General features: G+C 41.2%; 1 protein-coding gene across 1 annotated transcript; it reads left to right on the forward strand.

Annotated features, from left to right (window-relative positions):
- Positions 1 to 3,429: 3,429 nt before the first annotated feature.
- si:dkeyp-87e7.4 (uncharacterized protein LOC557283 homolog) lies at positions 3,430 to 24,335 on the forward strand. The gene is made up of 2 exons (XM_034149934.1): positions 3,430 to 3,564; positions 21,193 to 24,335. The coding sequence occupies exon 2, from the start codon at positions 21,203 to 21,205 to the stop codon at positions 22,271 to 22,273; it is 1,071 nt and encodes a 356-aa protein (XP_034005825.1). The 5' UTR covers positions 3,430 to 3,564; positions 21,193 to 21,202; the 3' UTR covers positions 22,274 to 24,335.
- Positions 24,336 to 25,212: the final 877 nt, after the last annotated feature.

The raw sequence follows: 25,212 nt of genomic DNA on the forward strand, positions 1-25,212 counted from the left end.
AGAAGCAAAATGCTAACGTTATGCTATAAACGAACTACAGCCGAGGACAGCAGAGTCGCACGACTTCAACGTCACGCCAACTTAAGATCGATATTCAAAAATACATTCAAAATTGTACAAGTTGAAGCGTTGGTTTTAACAGTTTGCAGGAGGCAGCTCCTTGCTTTCAAGCAGAACAGGGCAAACTAACTTAGCGTGAGTGTTTACGTGTTTGGCCTAATGACGTACAACGTCCTCGACAACTTCTGTAGTCCTATTCAGCCACTTGGTAACAACCATCGTTTTTTCAGACATGTAAACTCTTCAGAAATCACCAGTGGGGTCACTGCTGATGTATTTAATGTGGTAGAACAAAACGTGATCCGTCTCTTAAATTTGTGTCAACCACAGACCTTATTTCGAGCTATTTTCCAAAATCCTATGGAGAATTCCCATTGACTCTGAGACGAGGGAACCGGTAGTGGTAAAATACTAACTCACTTCCGGGTTTTAGGACTCGTCACTGCACCACTCTATTCCTTAAACTGACTTTTGACCAATCAGATCTGAGTATTCAACTAACCGTGTAATAAACTATTATATATATCTGTAATTTTAAGGTTAAATTATGTCTACATACTTTTGCCAACATAAATCTGGCAAGTTAGCATTATCACAAAGCCGTGGTACCTCCATGACAGACCCGGCGCCGTGGGAGGGCCAGGCCCTCCCATTTGACATTCCTGCCCTCCCCCAATAAACACGTTTTGTATTATTTATAAAAATGAAATAAAATATATTTTTTTATTTTTGTAATTATAAATAAATTGTGAACTTACGAGCTACGATGTATGTGATGTCAGATAATAATATAAGAGTAATAAATGAAAAACAGGTATGAAATACTATATGACAGTAAAACAATAATACAGTGATTTGTCAAATATCCATAAAGAAATACAGTTCTGTTTCATATGGGTGTTGAGAGAGGTATCCGTAGATCTCTTAATTTTGCACTCAAAGTGCACCAGATTGATGTTTTTAACTTCAATATTTAAAAAAAAATCTTCCCGGGGGAACATGCCCCCGAACCCCCCTAGAGGAGGTGAGGACCCCCCTAGAGGAGCTTAGGTCCACGTCCCACTTAAAAAAATTAGCACTTTACCTCTGCTTACATCTATATGCCGCGAGCTGATTATCGAGCCTTCATTGTAACAGTCGCGGATACACTGTGTATGTGGGGAGTGTTGCAGTAGAACATTCCACTGTAGCGCCCGGTACATTAATGGGAAACCCTACATGACTGAGCTACCTCTATGAAACGTCAAGCTACCCCACAGCACCCCCAAAAGAAAATCTCTGGCACCGCCACTGGCCGCGGCACATGACGGTTTTGTGTGCCCTACCATGAAAATCATATGCCCTCTCTGTAGATTTGTTCTGGCGCCGGGTCTGCTCCATGACAATGAATTAGTATTAATTGCAAATAAATACAAATGATGTATAGAATTTTTGTAATTTTTCTTTCACATCCTCAGTTCTTCTACTGTCCACCAATAGAAATGGGGCCAATTTTAAACCGAATTAAAGGAGAGGTTGATGTTTCTTTTATTGTCTCTGTCAAACTGAAGAGATTTAAACGTTCGGTATAACAACATGAAACCACAAAAAACTCATCAGTAAGTACCCCTTTAGGAACTTCTGAAAAAAAGGTGGCTGCTAACAAATGGCTAAATGTGACTACTAAATGGATTAAAGCCAAACATTAGTCAGCCTATTATAACTATTTTTTGTGAATGCCAACGCTTACACGTTTTACTAAAGTGAATTATTCCTTAACTGTGTGAATATCAAATGTTAGCAGAATTAAAGGAGATGTAAAATTACATTAGACCACGTCCAATTTTGAAACAGGAAGTGTCTGCACACCATTGGCACGACTTGACATCAACTTTAACTAAAGAGCATCTTTGGTTAAGCTTACAAATAAAAAGGCATTAAAATGTTTTTTTTTCTTAGAGGGTGACGGTGACACCCCCACATCAGCACACTCAATTTGATTGGGAATCATCCCAGAAGGGATCCCAACACAGACGTAGAGTTGTCGAATTGTGTAGTGTAAACAAGTTATATGCTGCATTTGCCAGTTAAACACAAAGTGCACTTTAATTAGTCAGAAAAGAGAGTAAAAACCATGAAATAAAACTCCCTACTTCCTCAAATGTTTTCAAAATATTAATTTCAAAGACTGCCTCATGATGTGCATACTGTATCTCTGAAGCCCAAATAATAAAAATGGTATCAACAGTTATCAACTGTATCCAGTAACAAAAGAAGCATGTTCTGCTTCCAAAAACACTTCCATGAGGAGAAAAACACTGCTGTTTCAAAAACGATGCAAATAAAAAACACAAATGTGACAAAACACATGCAAATGAAGAATCATCTTCACAAACTTGACAACACATGCTCAGCATTTAGAAAACATTCATCAACTTGATGAAACATGCGCACCATTTATCAATAACGCTGCGTAAACTAAGCACTGCAAATACTAAACTTTGGAGAGAAAAAACGGGGACACTAAAGAGTGATGCACACAGCTGGGACCGGAGCGCTTGTTGACGTTCGTGATTATAAAATTGGCCAACTGTCACTTTAACTGAAAACGTATCTAAAATGTTTTATTGGCTTGTAGGCTATTAACAATGTGATCGTATGATCCCTTCTGATATAATTGGACATCTGCTGTAAGCTAGCTACCACTAAAACACTTAGTGTCCCCGTTCTGTTGTGTTTTGAGCTTTTTGCAGCGTTTAGTACTGGCAGCTTGTTGTTTATGGAGCGCTTTTAGTATATTAACTACATTAAAGTTAACCTTGATCGCAACACTGTTGTTGAGTAGACTTTAAACTGCATCATTTCATGTGCGCTGAAATTCCTTTTAGTTGATCTATATATTGCGTATTAATCATTTAAATCTACAAAGTAACCTAAGTAGGCCTAGTAATGAATGTTATATAAAATAAGTAAATAGTGCAACATTTGCCTTTCAAATGTTGTGGAGTGAAGGTATACTGTAAGAAGCATAACATAATCTACATACAAATGCATAACAATTACAAATGTATGTATTTACTTTCTAGTACTGGTAATAATACAGGAAACTGGGTTGCTTGGTTTGTTGCAGATGCGAAATAGTTTTTTGTCACAAAATGGACATAAGCCCCGCCCTGTCATGACGTCACGTATTACATTCGGTTTCTAGGACCCAATTGTATACTTTCAAAAGAACTGTGATATGGAAAAATCGAAGTATTATTATTGTTTTGGATTTTTTGTGGATTTTATTTCAGATATAATTTTGTCTCAGTTAAACAATAAAAAAAGATTCAGTCACTTGTGTCCGTTCCCCACCCCCACCTCTCGACGGGGTTAACAGAGCCCGCCCCCCTCGCCTCTCTCCCCGGCTGCCTCCGCCTCTCTTCCCTGGTCTATCATCCACACCGCTGTTGTTGCAGCCATTTTACCGTGGAGAGTCGGCACAGCAGAGACCGGAGGATGCCGAAACAGCGCAGTTAAAAGGTAATTCCGCTTTTTTATTGATCACTTTCATTAACATAGGTATCCTTCATGTTTCCGATCCCGTATATAAGACGGAAAATGTCCCGCGAGTTGAGGGGCAGCGGCCAGAGGGGTGAGGGAGCCTCCACAACTAGCTGCCCAGACACAGGAAAGATTGTAGGGAGAGTGTTTGGTGAGCAAGGGTTGTCGCTGCCAGTTCACAAGTCCTTATGAAAAATGGCGACGTCTTTTATCAAAACACTGAAGAGCTTCTTCCATTTCAAGTGTTCTGGTATTCAACTTGAGTGTTATTGGCGCGTGTAGGGGGCGCTCTAGAGTAAACTACGTAGGTTCGCGCTATTATTTCAGCTAGCCCTATTATTGGCTAGTCGGTTTACTATTTAGTGTTTTTATATATATTTTTCAAAATGCAGGGACACTAAAATATAGCATTTTGTGTGCGTTAGCTTTGTTGACCTTTAATCTCAAATATCTTTTTGAGTAAACAAAGAGCCAGGGTAAAATAAGGCGGAGGAGCTCATTGTGACCAGTTGGCTAGCTAGCTAGCCTGAGTAGGGTGACCAGGTGCCAGAAAGCCAAAAGTGAGACAGAGGGTATGTTTGTGTGGGACGCTTGTGAACTGTCAACGGGGGGGGGGGGGGGGTACACTGTGGACCTCTGTCAGCGCAACTTACATGATGCCATTTAAAACATATAATAATAAATCAGATTTTAGAAAAGGGTTTTAGCCAATCGAAATGGAATATGCGGGACATCGTCTCAATTTGCGGGACGCACCAAAAGTTGTGAAAACGCTGTGCAGTCCAGCGGGACATCTGGTCAGCCTAACCCCTAGATTCCACCGGGTCCGTCTGCGGCGCGTTACGGCTGCGCCGCGGCGATCGCGGCCACTCTAGTCAATGGGTGCTATTCCATCACACGCGGCGGCTCAGAAACGTCTCGGCGCAGGGCTCCTCTAAAATTAGGATGAATCCTATTTTTGGCGCGGCGCAGCCGTAACGTAAGGTCGGGCAGGCAGGAAGTGGAACGTTCAGAGCATATATATATATATATAGCATATATATATATATATATATATATATATATATATATATATATACACACACACACACACACACACACACACACACACACACACACACACACACACACACACACACACACACACACACACACACAAACTAATTTTGCAGACCCTATCCCTCCGTAGTCTTTCAAGTAGGAGGAGAAATGCCAGCGTTCTCCTCCGGTCTATTAATGTGTCATACTCACCAGAGTTCCCGTTAGCCGGTAATTACCGGACTATGACCGGTAAAATATGCTGAAGACCGGCAAATCTAAATCTCTCAGGTCAAAATGTCCGGTCAAAATAATTTCCCTTTAGCGCAATACCGCATCAGTTGCGCCACTTATGTGACAGACAAGAACAGTATGTGACAGACAAAAGAGTATGTGACATCATTTCAAAGTGACACAGACACATTGGATTAACCTTCAGCAGCGTTTTTCTCGTTTTAATGCCATTGAACACAACTTTTGATCAAAAACAGCAAAAGGTAAGACATATTTGCCGTTTTTGCTCCGTAAAGCTACGTTGTGTGTTGTCTGGGTTTGCTTCCCCTGCTGCGAGTTTTGATCGCACAGTGATATTTATATTTCTAGAATCTTTGGAATCTCAGCTTGCTAGTTAGGAGTGTAACGGTTCACAAACATTTCGGTTCGGTACGTACCTCGGTTTTTAGGTCACGGTTCGGTACGTTTTCGGTACAGCAGAAAAAATGATCACAAAACATAAAATATTTTTTGGGGGTTATTAATTATTATTAAACTGTGAATAATGTATTCACTCAAATAAATACAAAATATAATAAAATAGACATTAAGGTGCAGCATTTCGATGAACTGAAATAATCTGTATTTGAACTTCACTGTACTAGTACTCACAAAACATAAAATATTAGTTTTGAGTTTTTAATTATTATTAAACTGAATATTCACTCAAATAAATACAAAATATAATAAAATAAACATTAAGGTGCAGCATTTCGATGAACTGAAATAATCTGTACTTGAACTGTACTGTACTAGTACTCACCTAAGCAGCCAGCTTGACACTAGGACTTGCTTGCTTGTAGTGTTAATTTCGTCAGCTATTTTTTAATTTAGTTTTAGTCTTAGTCCTGTGTTAAATTTCCTTTTTAGTTTTAGTCATATTTAGTCACCTTCATCCTGTTTTTATTTAGTCAAGTTTTAGTCGACTAAGGCCTCCTTCACACGGGAACGTTTGCGTTTATGCACAGTATGCGTATTCAAAAAAGTCTTCCTTCACATGCATTCGTTTCATTTAACGTGTCTGTTCAAACGAGGCCGCTGGAAACGCTGTAGTACATATGCCGGGACTGTAAGTGGCGCTGTAACTTCCGCCAAAATACACCAAAAGCAGCGAAGAAGAGCAGCCCCGCAGCAATGTTGCCATGGCTACCCTTCTGTTTATGCCCCGCGGTGTATTTAGCAACATGTAGTTCATGTAATTCTCCATGTCCACTTGTTGCTGATGGTTGTGGTAGAGGAGCTGTAGATTTTGCACTAATATCTGTAGCATGGTCAGTAGCAGTAGCACTAGCAGTAGCTACTGACAGGAGGAAGTGTGTGTGGCGATTGCTGGTATTCAGCGGGATATAGTAATTTCCTCAGCATATGGATAAATGCAACGGGGAAGTTAACTAAAAGAAACCAAATCTGTGGATATTGCATCGACCGACCAAGAAGCACGTCTCCGTGGAGAGGACGCGCTCAGAAAGAGAGATATTCTCTACAACACCGGGTGAGATCGCTCCTCTGGGACACGCCGGTCCTCTGCCTACAAACATTTCTCTTTTTGCCGCCGACGGGCGCAGGAGCAATGAACAATAATGGCCTGGATTAGGCAGTAAAGACAAGTTTGGTGTATCGCAGAGCGGACTGTTTAATTTTGTTTGTGTTGTTTGGCTGGAAAATTGTCAATATAATGGATCAATGCATGAAATCTGACTCTGTTTATTTTGTTTAAGGAGTATATTGGGCGTTAACAATTCTGGTTTGCCTTTTATAATATTATTTCATTCAAGAACCCCTTGTGCGTTTAATGAACACAGCTATTTTTGATAGTTGCTACAGCAGTGAGCAGGAGAGGTGGGGCTATCGTTATTTTTTCAGGAAATATTTGTATAGAGGTGATTACACGGACTCTGTTGACCCCCCAGAGCGTTTCGTTTGCAAATCTATCCACCTTGGGACCCGTTATCGTTTGTGGGGTCAGTTTCTATCGGCCTTGTGTAAATAATAGGGCTATACGCACGCGAAACTATGCAGATACAAGCAGTTTTCTCCTCGTGTAAACGGCGCCTAAAAGTCTGAGCATTTTAGTCTTATTTTAGTAAAAGAAAACTAATTATTTTAGTCTACTTTTTGTCAATGAAAACTGTTGAGTCTTTTTTAGTCATCAGATTATATAGAACATTTCAGTCAAACTAGTCTAGCCAAAACCAATAATTTGTCATTTTAGTCAAACTTATTTCACAATAAGATTATATCTTGTCTTTATTTGATGAAAAACACAGGTTGAATGATTAAGAATGCAGCTTTGCAGAGAGTATCTGGTCAGGTTTGTGGTGTTTTTACCAGCTGTGTTATGGCCACATTGCTTCCCTTCTGATAAAACAATGCATTCGCTTTTTTTCTCCGCCTCATTGTAGCGAAAATGGGCCCAAATATCACATAGTTTCTTTTTCCCAAGCAGTGGTGGCTTTAGACTTTTTAGGATCGTAACATTTCCGTCATAATCCATTATTACCCGTCGAATGCACAATTTATCACTCACTCGCGCTGACGGGGGGGTATTCGGTTAACGCGAGTGCGACCACTGCTCCCAAGCCCTGTTGTTGCCATTTTAAATAAATGTTAAATAAGGTTAGTTAGACCATGAGTTAGACCCGAGTCTTCCTGACAGTTCATATTGTGCCGCTGCCCAGTGTAATTCAAATGTACCGCCGCGCGCAGCACAGACACACAGCTGCTGCCCAGCCACAGCACCGGAAATGGAACTGCTGGGAGAAAAACTGACTATCAGAGATGTAACGTTATCTTTGATAATATTTAGTCTCCTCATTTTTCGTCAACGAAAGTAAAGAGAGATTTTGGCATAGTTTTTATTTAGTAAACTGCATTTTCGTCTCGTCACTTTTCGTCAACGATATTGCATGATGATTTCGTTACAGTCATTGTTTACTGCCGTCTCGTCATCGTCTCGTTTCGTCATGGAAAAAAAGGTCGTTGACGAACATATTTCGTCATAGTTTTAGTCAACGAAATTAACACTACTTGCTTGTCATTGTATTTTCATGTTTTTTTTAAGAAAAATTAACTTGTCCACATTGATTGCCGAAAGGGCAGATATGCTGGCACTAACAATGTCTCCTGCTGTGGAGAACACCCTCTCGCTAGGGACAGAGGTAGCAGATACAGCCAGGTAGCGCTTTGCTAACATGGCAACATAAGGATATTTGGCGTTTGTAATAGCTTTGGCTCGGTCTGAACTTTTTGCGAGTGTTGGAGGCTTAAATGCTAGTGGGAGTTGGGTTTGCACTTCAGTAATTTTTCTTTTGGTACCGGTGATATTCACGTTCGGGTGATGCCTTTTCAAATGAGTGTGCAAGTTTGATGTATTGCCAGCCACGTAACCAATTTTAGTTGAACAATGCCGACAAACAGCTTTGGTTTGGTCCACTTGTCTTTGTCCGTCATCCTTTTATGTAACTGCGAAACCAACATGTTCCCAAACCGGAGACTTCAATGATGCTGGAGGATTTTCGAGCTCAACTTTATCTGCGTTCGCCATTTTGACAGTTCCTCAAATTACTGACTAAATTTGAACGCATCCCTGTGAACAGCTCTCATAGTATGCCTCTCGTCCAATGAAATGACTTGGTCGCTCTATGACGCGTTGAACCCAATGTGAGCAAATTACACTGAATGCTGCGACGCAGCACCTGAGATTACTTCCAAAAAGTTGTTCACGTTCTCAATTTTTTACGTTTAAGGTTATATTCGTTCGGTACACTTCGGTACACACGTGTTGATACAGCATTCCAACTATATGTTATGCTACGGACAAAAGTTTATTATTCCGCCGACTTATTTTGGACCTCTTCTCCTCCCACATTCAACATCGCAGAAAACTCCGTTCAAACATCAAAACGTTCAGCTCGGTCGGGAATCGCAGGCTATTACTTTTATCATTCATAACTTTCATAATTCCAGAGATACATCCCATAATTCATCACATTTTTAACATTTTAACTTTAACATTGCGCAGCTCGTTAAGGCAGAGTGCGTGATGTCACAGCTAGAGGGTAGGAAATCTTGAAATTTGCCTTCATATTTCTTTTTAAAACTGCCATAATGCCCAAACCCTACATTCCTGAGACATACTTTTTCATGAAAAACGTAGGAAAACATCTCGTAGCTTGAAAAATGACAAATAATTAAGCAAAAAATAATTAAACAAAATGCCTCTTGAGGGCATGAAGTGACAAAAACGTTCAACATGTCTCCATTAAAACCCATTGTAATTTCAGGCTGATATTTCCTCACAGCAGCAACCGCACACCTTTTAGTTAAACTGCCAAAAAGGCCACATTATTAACCCGAAAGTACACAAAAATTACACTTCAGATACTCAACTTCCTTGACATGCTTCACGTTTTGAAATTTCACAGATATCTGTTATCGTTCTTCCACAAAACGTTCACATGTAAGAGGTTCATCTCTCATTCAGAACAATGCAAACCTTTGATCTCTACAGAGCTCGTTAGCTCAACTATAAACACCTTAATGGAACACGATGATGTCATCACTCCAACTGACAGCAGTCAGTTCTAACTGTTCATTTCATACTCACACACACACACACACTCTCTCTCTCTCTCTCTCTCTCTCTGACACTCTCTCTCTGCCACACACAGACACACCCACTCTCTCTCTCTCTCTCTCACACACAATGTTTCAAACGGCCCAAAACTTCACAGATTTGGTAACGATGCAGCCATCAACGCATCTAACCGTGTTATGGGGTGTCATCAAATGCCGTTGCCATGGCGACAGACCACTCGCCATGAAGCACGATGTCGCTGTAAGTCCAATGGACACGGTTCGATCGTCCCCCAAACTTTGCTTGTATATCACCGGTCCAGCCCTCAACAGCTCTACGTCAATTATGGGGTTTCTTCAAATGCCGGTGCCATGGCAACACAATGCTCGCCATGAAACACGGTTTTCTCATAACTTCAGTGAAAATGCTTCAAACGGCCCAAAACTTCACAGGTTTGGTAACGATGCAGCCATCAACGCATCTAACCGTGTTATGGGGTGTCATCAAATGCCGTTGCCATGGCGACAGACCACTCGCCATGAAGCACGATGTCGCTGTAAGTCCAATGGACACGGTTCGATCGTCCCCCAAACTTTGCTTGTATATCACCGGTCCAGCCCTCAACAGCTCTACGTCAATTATGGGGTTTCTTCAAATGCCGGTGCCATGGCAACACAATGCTCGCCATGTGCTCATCACACATTCAAGCTCCCAGTGTTCATGTATCATTTCAATCTAAATTCTTCACTTTCTTCTCACACATTACATTTCAGCATAGCAGTTTAGCGTCACCTTTTCAGCATAAAGCATTCCCACTAGCAATTTCTTCAGGAATTGCATTCTCTAGTTGTTATTGTTATCGTACAGTAACAAAGTATTTGTACATTAAAAAGTAATAAAGTACAGTGTTACACTGTACTGTATTACTTTTATTCAAACTGTATTCCCTTCTTATCATGTAGCCTACACTTCTTCCTTTCATTGATACATTGAAATCACCTGACTACAGCATATAACATACCTGCTGCAACCCTGTGCTGCTGCTGCTTCTCTCTGCCTCATCCTCTATTGCTGGAGGCAGCTCCACCTCATCTGATCTCTGATATGAAAGCAATCGTGTTATGATCATATTGAGCTATTGGTGTGAGTCTAACATTAAACAAGCAGTCTGCTTGTCATACATTGCTGACGATACATTTTAAGAGGCAATTTGTTGAGTCACTGCCGCTAAATGCCGGTAGCATCAAGCTAGCAAATCCTGCATTAGCCTCACATCAACAGGTGTAGACAGAACATCCAATTATCCTGAGCTAATTTACTGAATAAACCAACTCACATCTCCTGTCTTTTTTTTCACTCAACTCATTAGACTATTCTTCTGCTGGCGTTTCATTGTTGTTTTCTGTCAAATTCAATACTGTTGTTCAAAACCGCGGTACCTGAGGCCTGTACTACGAAGCCGGATTTTCCTAACCTGGATATGTTTGAGTTAGCCGGTTGGCCCAATCCAAAACATACGCGCTCTGGCTAAGCTGTACTACGACGCTGGTTATCAAGTGGATCGCTCAAGCCAGCCGTGTCCTATCTAGTTAGGTGCGCGTTCACATGAAAGGGGTGGTATTTGGAGCATTCGACCAATCTCAAACATGGACAAGCGTACTGACAGCGCAGCGTCATACTTCCTGAATGGAAAGTGAACTTTAATATTAGTCAAATATGAAGAAGTTAAACTTTAAACATCCATGACTTAAACACTTTATCCAGGATATAAGCCACATAGCTGCACCTGCAAGGTGAATACAGCTGGTAAAAGAAAAAGCATTTGAATGCGTACATTAACAGGTTTATGAAATCACTGCTAAGACACGAGTGGATCTGACTTTAATTACATTTGACTCGAGTGTTTCGTCAACTTAATGTGTTGCTTAAAATAATACTTCTGCATACAGTATGTGACACTGTGAGTGTTGCACGGCCAGATACGGCTCAAGAAGCTGACTCAAATAAGGAAATATATGATACATTATGATGTGATATGTAGAGATGTCCCGATCCGATCACGTGATCGGGGATCGGAGCCGATCACGTGATTTTAAAAAGATCGGAATCGGGAGAAAAAAATCGGGGATCGGGATTTTTTTTTTTTTTTTTTTATTAAAATTTTTTTTTTATTATTGAATGTTACAAAACAAAAATGACCATGTTCACGTCTTAAAGTCATCCTGAGGCCTTAGTTTTGGTTTAAAATTACACAACATCATGTATGTGTTGCTTATTTCTCTCAAATCTGGCAACAGAGTGGGCAGGGCGCAGTGTCTAATAGTAGCAGTAAGCTAACGAGAGGCTACGTTCAGCTGGTGACTCGGGAGTCGGGACAGAGAAAATGTCAGGAGTTTGGAAGTATTATAAAATTGAAAGCGAAGGCAGTGTAACAGCCAGATGCAATGTTTGCAAGGCGGAGGTTCCGCGTGGTGGAAAGAACAGAGCTACGTTCAACGCGACCAATCTAATACGCCACCTGAGAAACAAACACCAACAACAACACGAGGAGTTCACAGCGGCCATTCAGGTAACGGCACTGAAACAACCGACACTTTCAGAGACTTTTAAAAGGAAAGAGAAACTGCCCCAGAACTGTTTTCACTGTTGCACTGGCCAAGAAAATAACAGCCAAGATAGCTGAATTCATCGCGTTGGATGATCAGCCGTTATCTGTTACCTTTTTTTTCTCTTAATGCATTGCATAAAGATCGGATCGGGAAAAATCGGTATCGGCAGATTGTCAAAATCAAATGATCGGAATCGGATCGGAAGCAAAAAAAGGTGATCGGGACATCCCTAGTGATATGATATGAATGATAATGGGACACATCAACGTCTGCACTCACAGTGCCGCGGACTGTACTTAATGTTACTCTGATCCGGTTACTTATGTCGTGGCAGATATTTAAGTAAGCTTTCTTAACGCTAATGTTATAATAGTCAGATTGCTCTGAAGATGGGAGGGGAGTCAGTTGATTTTGCCGGTCGTCTTTCCTGCAACGGCAGTTTTTTCTGTATTTCCTCTATCCTGTAATATGACTTGATCGCTTTAAACTCCGCACACGGAGCTCTGATTGGTCAGCAGGCGGTGCTTTCACTGAGTTGATCTCTTAGCCTGCAACCTAACCTCCTCCCGAGGAGGTTAGCCGCTCAGCATAAGTTACCATGGAGATCTAGCCCGCTAAAAAGAGAACCAGCGTCGTAGGACCGGAAAGCCCGAGTTTTCCCTGAAGTCAGCCGGCTAGGGATGCTCCGATCGATCGGTCACCGATCGAGATCTGCCGATACTCACTCTCTACCGATCGATCGGTGCTCTCTAAACATGCCGATCGCGAGGGCCGATCGCATGACGTAAAATACATGACACTTTTCTCTGTACGCGGCAAAACAAGCTCGCCAAAATGGCATTATTTTAAGGTGTCCGAAAAAGACAGTAAAATAGCGGTATGCAACGTGTGTGTGAAGCAGAAATCCTGCAGCTCCACCCGCTGTGACGGACCGGTGAGCGGAGCGAAACACACAAGAGTTAGACCTAACACACTTAGCTATTTTATCTACCTCTGGAACAAGCTAAACTAGTTATAAATATGTTTATTCTTCACTGTCGGCCTCACACATTACTGGATCAGCGAGCTGCATGAGACGATACTGACGGGCTGTCAGGAGAGGGAGAGAGAGGGGGAGAGAGAGGGGGAGAGAGGGAGAGAGAGGAAAAGAGAGCGCTTCCGCTCATTTCTCCCGTGGTATTATCCAAAGTGAATGTAAACTTGAATAATATACATAATTTGAATGTAATAATTAAGTTGATTGTTGTTTGTGGAAGCTCCAGTGAATGAGCCCCATTAACTGAGTTTTAAACATCACTTTAAATGGAAGATTTAAAGTGATGTTTAAATCTTCCATTTAGGCCCCGCCCACTCGATCGGATCGGCGATCGGTATCGGCCGATACTGATTCCGGCGATCGGCCCCAAAATTGGCGATCGGAGCATCCCTACAGCCGGCTAAGCGAAAATCCGGCTTCGTAGTACAGGCCTCTGCTCACCATCTGTGAGCTATTTTTAGAATGCGCACGCTACGTTCGTTGTCGCGTTCGCCGCGTCCACCTGGGCAGGCTGTGTGTGTCCTTCTCCGTGACGATAACGGCATGAAGTTAAAAAATAATAATAAACGAATTTGAAACTGGGGGGGGGGACACAAACGGGCAGACAGCAGAGCTTGGGGCAATAATGCAGATTTGTTTGACTTTGTGTGTGTGTGTGTGTGTGTGTGTGTGTGTGTGTGTGTGTGTGTGTGTGTGTGTGTGTGTTGTGTGTGTGTGTGTGTGTGTTGTGTGTTGTGTGTGTGTGTGTGGTGTGTGTGTGTGTGTGTGTGTGTGTGTGTGTGTGTGTGTGTGTGTGTGTGTGTGGTGTGTGTGTGTGTTGTGGTGTGTGTGTGTGTGTGTGTGTGTGTGTGTGTGTGTGTGTGTGTGTGTTGTGTGTGTGTGTGTGTGTGTGTGTGTGTGTGTGTGTGTGTGTGTGTGTGTGTGTGTGTGTGTGTGTGTGTGTGTGTGTGTGTGTGTGTGTGTGTGTGTGTGTGTGTGTGTGTGTGGTGTGTGTGTGTGGCCCTGTCAGAACAGAGCGGAGGGAGAAGGGAGAATGTGAATACGCAAAGCAGTGGACACTGAAACATGCACATACATTGGATAAATAACATAGGCGTTTAGTTTATTTAATAAAAGAGCACATGTGAAAAGTGACCGTAGATAGATTACTTCAGTTGCAAATTCGTGCTATATATATATTTTTTTTTTTATTTTAAAATTTAAAGGAGAGGTGTCATGGCCATTTCCACTGATCATAATTCCATTGTTGAGGTACTAAACTCAAAATAGATTTTATACTGTGCATTTTTCCAAACTCACATGTATTCACTGAATTTCACTCTCTGCCTTTAACGGCTCGTTTTAGCTCCCAAAGCTCCAGCCCCCACCCTCCCTGTGAGCACAGTGTGCTCTGATTGGTCGGGACGTTGTGAATCGCGCTGAGCTCCGTGGAGGTGTTGTTTCCTTGTTTAGGATACATAGCGAAACACAGCCAAACTCATCCTGAGCACACACAAACTCACATCCGAAGTAAAAACGTGTGGCTTGATATTGAGTAAGAAAAAGGTTGATAAACGCTGTGAGAATGGGTCTGCAGAGAGAATTTCGCCGCGATCCCAACTGTCTGTTATCAGCCTGCAGCCAGGGAGGAGAAATCAGCTGAGCTGCCTGCTCCCTGCACACAGATGTGTGTGTGAGGAAGTCCTAGGATTGGTCAATTTGGACCAATCAGCGGGGGCTTAACGTAACGGCTCCGCGGACGTAACCGGGGTACGGCTTGACATCATGCCGTCCCGGAAGAATCAAATGGACAATGACGTATCTCCAACGAGGCGTTTTGGGGAGGTATTTTCTGTGTTAGAGTTTTACTCGCTATAGGGTGTACTTTGAGGGTTTTGACTCTGCACACCGTTTACATGCATAAAAACCTTCATAACACACAAGGGGACGGGTAATAACCGGAAAAGCATGACACCTCTCCTTTAAAAAAAAAAAGCAGCCCCCCGCCAAGACAATGGTAGGGGAAACACTGGTGTTCATTTCAGCCATGGCCCAAAAATTCAGCATCTTGGTTGATTTCCTCAATGGTGCGTCTAGCTTGTGACGCAAGTAAACACAAATGATGCCACGCACCATAAAGTGGTTAAGTCTTTGTACAGTACTGAGCTGGGCTAAACCTATATATTAGATTATCTATTTGAATTCTTAGGCCATAGTTTAAAAATAATTAGCTAGAAATGTTCTTGAAAAGTATCATTACAAAACAGTATTATCCCTCGTCTGTCTGCAGATAAGCAGTCCATCTGTATCTGTTGCAGAAGCAAAGATATTTTGTGAGTTGCTGCCTCTGATTAATGGGCCTGTTATTGTGCATGTTCAACTGCAGAGTCGCCATAGATATTCTTGGCCTTAGTCTTTACGCTGCCTTATGCGCTATTTGATCTGTAAAAGTATTAAATTAATAACTTTTATGTTTTTGGGGGGTTCCACTGAGCCGTTTGTTACCGGATTAGATACGATATCTCATTCCTTCTCTGCATTAAAGGTAAACAGAACATGTTATTATATCATGTGTGTGTTAGAAAATTATAAAAACGGCCATTACATACAGCCGCTGACTGCTGCTGTGGCCATGTAGCTGCAGACTTGTATGTGTCACTGTATATAGTATGTATTTACTTGTGTTACTAGTTCTTACATATTTGACATTGTGTGTCTCAAATCGGACAATGCTGTTGGGCACTCGCCAAAAAGATGTCAAAAATAGGTTTGTTAGCTGTATCTAATCATTAATGTATTTTTGATTGTAGTTAACTTAAATTGTTATACTACAGTGTTCACCAGAGCAACAGCTGCAGGTTCTTCCAGTTCCGCCATTCCGCCAAGATGTGGATCATTGAGGGTTACGCTGCCTTCACATGATACTCGGCTCTGCGCTGCCGTTGTGTTTCTATGGAAAGAGCTTTAATCAGCATCACACACCGCTCAAACTGTCGCTGAGCACTGCGCTCAAAAATCCAAATGATTTAAACTTTGACCTTGTTTAATGCTGAGCATTCGACGCGCAAACAAACAGATGATAGATGTATGAAGGGGTGCAAGCTTGCAATAGAAGTAACCATAGACAATTAAACCAACTAGCTCTTTTCACCGCAAGGCTCTGTTCCAAATCTCGCAGTGTAAAAAAAAAAGCAGATCGCACTTATGCACTCAAAATAGCATTTGCAAGTGCCGAAGTTCGAAAATTGTGACACAGTCTTTTCTACCAGGAAGCTATTTAGCTCCCCTGGGCTCCCTGGTTAATTTATGGGAGATTTCAGATAGATTTTAGGTTTCTTTGAATTTTCCTGGCCTTCTTTACAAATCTATTGATGGCTTTCTGGTATTTAGCCACATGAGAATGGATTAGTTCCTTTTAACTCTATACATTTGAAAAAATACACTATTTCAAGGCTCACTAACTTCTCTGAAACATTTGAGCATTGCAGTTTATGTGAAATGTTACTCAAAGAGGAGTAAATAGTTGGCCGCCGTATAGCTCAGTTGGTAGAGCTGTATGTACTGGGACTAGGTCCCCATGTGGAGGACCAGGGTTCGAATCGGCCTGGGACCATTTGACGCCTGTCGTCCCCCGTTTCCCCCTTTCATAGCTGTCACTCCAATAAAGGCACTGGTTGCCCGAATTTTTTTTTTGTCTTTTTGCTTTGGATCTTCGCTGACATTTTATGCAGATTTGTTCTCTAGTGAATTTGTTGTCAGTGGGACAGTATATTTGGGGCCACACAGTAGGGCTGCTCGATTATGGCAAAAATCATAATCTCGATTATTTGGGTCAATAATTGTAATTGCGATTATTCATTGACTTTGAAAACATCCATTTATTGTACTTTAAAACAAATACAAATAATAATTTGAACTTTTTAACTTTTGAATTATACGTTCAGGGTAATCAACTGAAAAACCAATACAAAATAAAATAAATTATACATTCATGTCTACATTTAAATAAATAATATCAAAATAATAAATACTAATAAACAAGATCAACAAACATGTTGTAGTGCACTCACAACCTGAAAACTCCTTAACATATAGCCAACATTTTGGTAAAACATATTCAACATATTCCACTCAGTTAAACATTAAAGGCTGGCCTACCATCATGGTCCAGAAGTAACAGGAAATAAATGTTGAACTACAATTTAAGACCAAATAAAAATGTTTTGGCCTCCATGGCAAATGCTGGTAGGGCTGCTCATCTCATCTCTTAAAGATTTTTTGCTAGAAACACCAGCCTGTTTACATGGTCTGGTTTCAGAGATGAGCGCAGGCAGGTGACAATATTGCCACCTGTACTGAAGACACAGAAGATTTAACCGGAGATTATATTCTTGGTTCCAGAATAAATACACCCCTAGTCTATTGTCCTATTTTGGTGCTTCACATTTTTTTCAAATAATATTTGGCAATTGTCTTGCTTTTCTTCATTTTCTTCATTTCCAAATATGAGCTAAGGGCGTTATCTCTTCTGTCCCAAAGGTACTGTTTGCCATGGTAGCTAAAGAGGCTCGTTTAGATAAAGTTTATGAAGTGAGAGATGGTCCCACTGGTAACAAGCCAGCTGGGGTCGTTCTCTCAGCAGATTTGGACCTTTGCTTTTTCTTTATATTTTCTGGCTTTGTAAGGTGTCTGATTACACTGCTGCTGACATTCACCTAGCTTCTCCCAGAGCACTAATCTAGCAATTAAAAAAAAATCCCCAGCCTTTGTGTTCACAGCTGCACTACACGTTCATGTTTAAGAAAATAAATCATGTGACGCGTATCATTAACATCTTGCAGTGAACTCGGAGGCAGAACACACTTCAGTTTCTTGATCAAGTTTAACATGTTCTAAGGCGCCGTTTACACGAGGAGAAAACTGCTTGTATCTGCATAGTTTCGCGTGCGTATAGCCCTATTATTTACACGAGGCCGATAGAAACTGACCCCACAAACGATAACGGGTCCCAAGGTGGATAGATTTGCAAACAAAACGCTCTGGGGGGTCAACCGAGTCCGTGTAATCACCTCTATACGAATATTTCCTGAAAAAATAGCGATAGCCCCACCTCTCCCCGCCTCTCCTGCTCACTGCTGTAGCAACTATCAAAAATAGCTGTGTTAATTAAACGCACAAGGGGTTCTTGAATGAAATAATATTATAAAAGGCAAACCAGAATTGTTAACGCCCAATATACTCCTTAAACAAAATAAACAGAGTCAGATTTCATGCATTGATCCATTATATTGACAATTTTCCAGCCAAACAACACAAACAAAATTAAACAGTCCGCTCTGCGATACACCAAACTTGTCTTTACTGCCTAATCCAGGCCATTATTGTTCATTGCTCCTGCGCCCGTCGGCGGCAAAAAGAGAAATGTTTGTAGGCAGAGGACCGGCGTGTCCCAGAGGAGCGATCTCACCCGGTGTTTGTAGAGAATATCTCTCTTTCTGAGCGCGTCCTCTCCACGGAGACGTGCTTCTTGGTCGGTCGATGCAATATCCACAGATTCGGTTTCTTTTAGTTAACTTCCCCGTTGCATTTATCCATATGCTGAGGAAATTACTATATCCCGCTGAATACCAGCAATCGCCACACACACTTCCTCCTGTCAGTAGCTACTGCTAGTGCTACTGCTACTGACCATGCTACAGATATTAGTGCAAAATCTACAGCTCCTCTACCACAACCATCAGCAACAAGTGGACATGGAGAATTACATGAACTACATGTTGCTAAATACACCGCGGGGCATAAACAGAAGGGTAGCCATGGCAACATTGCTGCGGGGCTGCTCCGGGCTGCTCTTCTTCGCTGCTTTTGGTGTATTTTGGCGGAAGTTACAGCGCCACTTACAGTCCCGGCATATGTACTACAGCGTTTCCAGCGGTCTCGTTTGAACAGACACGTTAAATGAAACGAATGCATGTGAACGGAAGACTTTTTTGAATATGCATACTGTGCATAAACGCAAACGTTCCCGTGTGAAGGAGGCCTAAGTCAGGTAAGAAGGTCACAGCAGTCCAACCATACATTATTTGCATATGAACAGGTAAGCCTCTCAGAATAGATGCAACAACAAACGGATTAGTGTGAGTTTTGTGGAGGACCGTATATGCATTTATTTCCCTATAGAAGAAGATAAAACTGATTATAAGATGTGTGTCTAAAGAGAGGCGTCTACGTTTCCTAAATTCAAAACGATGCATACGGACTTGTTAAGCTCAAACTGGTCAGGTATGGTTGTTCTGAGTTTAAGGTAACCAAAGCAAAGGTGTCACCTTTCTATTGTTCAATGTTAAAGCGTGAATGGCTATGCTCCAACTAGGCCCGTCACAATAATTAATTTTGTTGGACGATACATTTTCCCGGAAATTATTGCGATAAACAATAATATTGTCGGCACCGTTGTAAGACCATTTTAGACCACTGACATAATGATAATATATAATAATAATAATAATTCAAGTACATCCTTTCAAACAGAACTTTTTTATTGAACATTCAACATTGCAAATTAAATGTGAAATAATATTCAAATATATAAATTATATATAATAAATAAACAAATAAATTAAATTATAAAAAATTAATTAAATCACACACAACCAAAACAATAAACCGATATATATATATATATATATATATATATATATATATATATAATATATATATATATATAATATATATATATATATATATATATATATATATATTATATATATATAATATATATATATATATATATATATATATATATATATATATATATATAGTCAACCAATTCCATTTAACTTCAAATCCCCCTCTCGCGGCGGCCACAGTGCGCCTGGCTAAAATGCTGGTCACATCCATATGTAAACAAACACGCATGTAAACGGCAATTTATCGAGGTCAGAAAAGTTATCGAGTTCATTTTTATTTATTGCACAATAAATCAATTAATTGCTTATCGCGACAGGCCTAGCTCCAACTACGTCTCATGTGCTTTACAATTATTATTTGACACATTTCAAAACCCATCAACATGTAGAATTGATCATGAGTAGTTTAAAGTGTTAGTGTACTTTCTTGGACCATGTTTCCTCCCTCGTTTCACTTCATTTAGAAAAGTGCTCCTGGGATGCCCTTGTGGCTTATTTGTTATGGCTAGGGATGCTCTGATCGATCGGCCGCCGATCGATATCGGTCGAAACTCACTCTCTGCCGATCGATCGGTGCTCTCTAAACATGCCGATCGCGAGAGCCGATCGCATGATGTAAAATACATGACACTTTTCTCTGTGTGCGGCAAAACAAGCTCGCCAAAATGGCTTCACCAGTCTGGCAGTATTTTAAGGTTTAAATGACAATAAAATAGCGGCCGGTATGCAACGTGTGTGAAGCAGAAATCCTGAAACTCCACCCGCTGTGACGGACCGGTGAGCGGAGCGAAACACACACTAAGAGTTAGACCTAACACACTTAGCCATTTTATCTACCTCTGGAACAAGCTAAACTAGTTGTAAATATATTTATTCTTCACTGTCGGGTCACTCATTACTAGATCAGTGAGCTGCATGAAATACTGACAGGCTGTCAGGAGAGGGGGAGAGAGGAAAAGAGAGCGCTTATCCGCTCATTTCTCCCGTGTTATTATCCAAAGTTAACTTCAAGTTAACTTGAATAATGTACTTCATTTGAATGTAATAATTATGTTGGTTGTTGTTTGTGGAAGCGCCAGTGAATGAGCCCCATTAACTGAGTTGTAAACATCACTTTAAATGGAAGTGAATAGGCCCCGCCCTCTGGATCGGATCGGCGATCGGTATCGGCCGATACTGATTCAGGTGATCGGCCCCAAAATTGGCGATCGGAGCATCCCTAGTTATGGCACCAATTTATATCTCTATCGTAGGTAGAATCAGTTCAGACCTTTTCCCCCCGGGCTAGCCAAGCCTGGGAGAATGCAGGGTAGGAAGCCCTTTCTATATTGTAGAAAAAAACAAAGAACTTCTTGATGTTCCTTTTTGTGATTCCGTTTAACTAAATTCTTCTTGTATTTCCTCCAGGAATAGACACATGGCTGACGCGGCGCGAGGTCCCGCCGTTGGCAGGCCATTGGCATTTGCCAATGAAGAACGGAGGGCGGTTCATTCCTGGACCCGGATATCTTCAGCGGGGCACAATGTCCTATTGGATGCTCTGAAGATCCTCAGTCCGATGTCCCGTGACCTCTCAAGCAGTGAGGAGCTGGTAACCTTCCTGCAGGAGCTGGCTGAGGAGGGCCATAAGCCCACTGTGCTTCGTAGCAAGGACGTATACAGCTACCGCTCCAGCACAAACCAACCGCTGACTCAAGACATGCTGAAACCATCCAACCGAAATATGAGACCCACCGCCAAGAGACGAGGAAGAAAGGTTGTTGCCAAGAAGAGCGAGGTGCACCCGTCATGGAACATCTCTGACATCCCCAAGATTCAAGGGGTTCGTCCTCCAGATCTTCGAGTAGACCATCGGGCCATCATCGGTAGCAGGACACCTAGTCGGACTGTAGAAATATCACAAGAGCTGCAGTTGCGACCCTGTCTCAGACTGACCAACATTGAGGGCCTGACTCGCTTTCATACAGCCAGACTCCAGATACACACTTCCTGGGACTCATCATCTGAGGCTCCCTCTGTTGGTTTTTTACAGCAACAGTCCCTTCCAGCGCTTTCAGGAATACCTTTGCAGCCTTCTCAGAATGGTGGTGGGGCGCCCACCAAAGCTGTGGCCTTGTTCAGCCAGAAGAGCCTGTCCTGCCCAATCCGATTGGATGGCGCCCTTATTGGAGATTCTGCACCGGTCTTCTACACAAATGGACGGGCATTCCCAGAGACTCACACAGCGATGACCAGCAATGGCTGGAGGAGCAATGGCCTCCATCGAAATGGTCGTGGCCCCAAGGAACCAAACCATCCGACCCGTCAGAGAAACGGTTGGAAGAACAAAAACAGTTTGAGATGGAAAGTGATAAAGGTGGATGAATCTCGCTCTGTGGCTGATGCCCGCCGAAAAGCACAGAAGCTCTTACAGGTCAACCTATCTCCTGTGATTCAAATCCAACCACTCAACCATTTGCTAAGAGACTTCAGATACCAGATTAAATGATAATTTACCCCAAATCAACACACATTGTTTCCTTTAGCAGATGTTGGTGTTTTACATCATTAGCCTGTACCTGGCTGAGCCTCAGTGTTCATAGTAGACATCTTACATGCGCTTTCATTATCTCTGCTGAGTTTTTGGAGGTAGAGAAGTCGGTCTGTCTGAAGTCCTGGTTCCTGACAGGGACACTTTACAAAGCATTTGAAGTTGGGTAATGATTTGGGATTTGATAACTGGGAACTTACTGTTGGTCGAATGCATATTTACGGTCTACTTTAGTTTACACTAACCTCCTTCAACCAACCATCATTCTGCTTTGAGTTGACCACCTGCGCTCCAATGTTGTCAATTATTTTTGGGATGCAGCATCCACTGTGACTCTTAAGTCAAAAGTTAATTTTCTGCCCTTTAAAAGGGTATTGGGTGCTAAAAGTTGTTTTGAAGAGTATTTATAACTAATTTCATGTAAAGTGCCGTTTGTTAGAAAGCCTTTTTTACTTGTAGCGCTCCAAACAGTGCTGTCAATATTCTATTGACTGCCAGGATCGAGAAATGTCTTCAGATGAGCAGACGTGGTGTTTGGTTGGTTGGTTGGTCACAGCAAATAAATTAAAGGAGGGGAAAATAAAGAGAAGTGTTTAGTTTGTCTTCCTTTTTTGTATTGTTGGTGTTTCCACTGGAAATCAGAAGGCTCTGACAGCGAGTACAGCAGGGAATCAAACCTGTGGCCCATACAGAGATACCTGAATGATTTGTTTGAACTTCACTCCTTCACAAAGTGTTCCTTTTTGGTTAAGTATTTTAAACTGTTGGGTGATTTGATGTCTTACAGTAACAACACATGACTATGGAATATGGAAAAGGACTTTGGCCTCGTTAAACATTTGAATGACCAAATGTATCTTCAAATCTTAATCAAAATATTGAATGTTTAAGAATTCTTTAATTGCATAATTGTTCTCCTTATTCGGCTGGATCTCTGAATTATTTTTTTAAAACAAGTACAAATTATTCATTTACAAATATTTTTCTCTCAAAATTCCATGGTATGACCAAGCCCCCTTCCATATTTCTTATTGCATTATCTGAATACATTTCTGTACTTCTAAGGCAACTCAATTTGGAGCCTAGATGTAAGACATTTGTTTGGCCAAATAAAAAATCTGTGTGGTGATATTCGTTAACTTGAGCTACACTTTTGTTTCCTGAGCATTTAAATTTGAAACTGCAAGTTTAATCTCCCATCATAACTCATCCCTGTGTGAGTCGGTGGCGAGAACACCCACACTGGTTTTCTCTACAGGTGCTAACTTCGCAACATTGGTGCTGAGTTAAATGACAGGCACAAGAATGTCATCATGTTTCTGTTTTTGTAGTTAAAATTGGAGCAATTGGGAGCACTGACTTCCTGTGAGGTATTCATTAAGGGGCTGATGGCGCTGCTGCCTTCTGCAGGTTGGGATAAGCATGCCAAACCATTAACTTTTATGTCAACATTTGTGAAAAACTCCTGTGAAGTCCCCTAAAAATATGTCTTAGCAATGTTGTAATTCTTAGTCCACTTACTAGCTTTGTCTCTGACATTTTGCTGATATCAAGACCATTTAATGTGAATGAAAGCCCTGGAAAAAGCCAGTAAGGACACATGGATTTAGGATTTGTAATGTCAGTTTTTGTTTCTTTCCAAAAAAAGAAGATCAATTATAAAAAATATATTATTTGCTTAAACCACCAAATCTTCAAGTACATGTACCAGGTCAGTTAATTTGGACTGTTGCAAAAAAATAAATAATCAGATTTGAATAGGAAATCTTAGCTTGCTGGTGTGAAGTTCATGCATTATTCACAAATTGGCAATCTGCTCTTCTGTTTAGCTGTTCTGGTAAATATTACGTTCTGGAAGAGTCACTCGTTTCACCCCACCGATCTGTCTGTACGAGTCATGTTCATTCCCACTGACAATTCCCTTCTTTCTGTTAGTCTTGTTTGTGCAACACTTAATATTGTATTTCCTACATGCTCTTTGAAAACTGTTTTTATTCAATAAAATCGATCTGAAAAGAAACATGGTTGTCTTTTCCCCCCCATCTACAACATTGTTCATAACGGGCCTATCCTTCAGTTTCGAATTTATTTAATTTAATAAATGTAATTCAGTCAGACAACTCACGTGTTTCTTTGACATGTTAATTATAAGCAGCATATAGTTTGAGTTTGGCGTCTAGGCTCGGGCCTCATCACTCCACAGATGTACACAGAACATTGAGTGATGATTAGATAACTACCCCCCGAGCCTACAGGTGGAAGCTGGGGCGGTGGTGGGGCAGGCGAGCAGCAGCAGCATGAACACAGCATCAGGAGCATGAACGCAGCAGCAGCAATAGCGAGGCAGAGGCAGGAAGACCTGGCTGGTTGTAAGAGGGACAAGGTGCGTCACGTGCCAATGTATCATTGGTGCTTGAGTTGACTGTCTGAACTAGCTTGCAGGCTTCGCCCCATTTATTTTTTCTTAAAAGTTTAGCCAAGTTATCTGCAATACTTCCTTGCCTTCCTTACTAATCTTGATGAAACATTATAATAAGTCTGTCTTATGTAGCACAACTTTTTTTATTATGTGTGGGGAATAGATTTACTAAAAAAATGTAATAGACATAATTTGAGTTCTTTCAATAGCTTACCAACCTTTGACAAATTGACTCTCAATGCATATCCGATATAAATACAACATTGGACAAACCTATTTTGATTGGATTTTAGGGCTTTATTACGATTAGCTTTGTTAAAATTCAATACATTTTTCATTGAAAAAGCTCAATTCATTTATATAGCTTCCATGTCATCAATAGCTTCAACTTAATGGATCGTATGGCTTTCATATCATCGTTGTTGAAAAGTCTCATCTCTCCAATAGCATATTTTTTTGACTCAAGGATTTCAAATCA

This window comes from Trematomus bernacchii, unplaced genomic scaffold (assembly GCF_902827165.1).
Source record: "Trematomus bernacchii unplaced genomic scaffold, fTreBer1.1, whole genome shotgun sequence".
In the NCBI taxonomy this organism is placed as follows: Eukaryota; Metazoa; Chordata; class Actinopteri; order Perciformes; family Nototheniidae; genus Trematomus; species Trematomus bernacchii.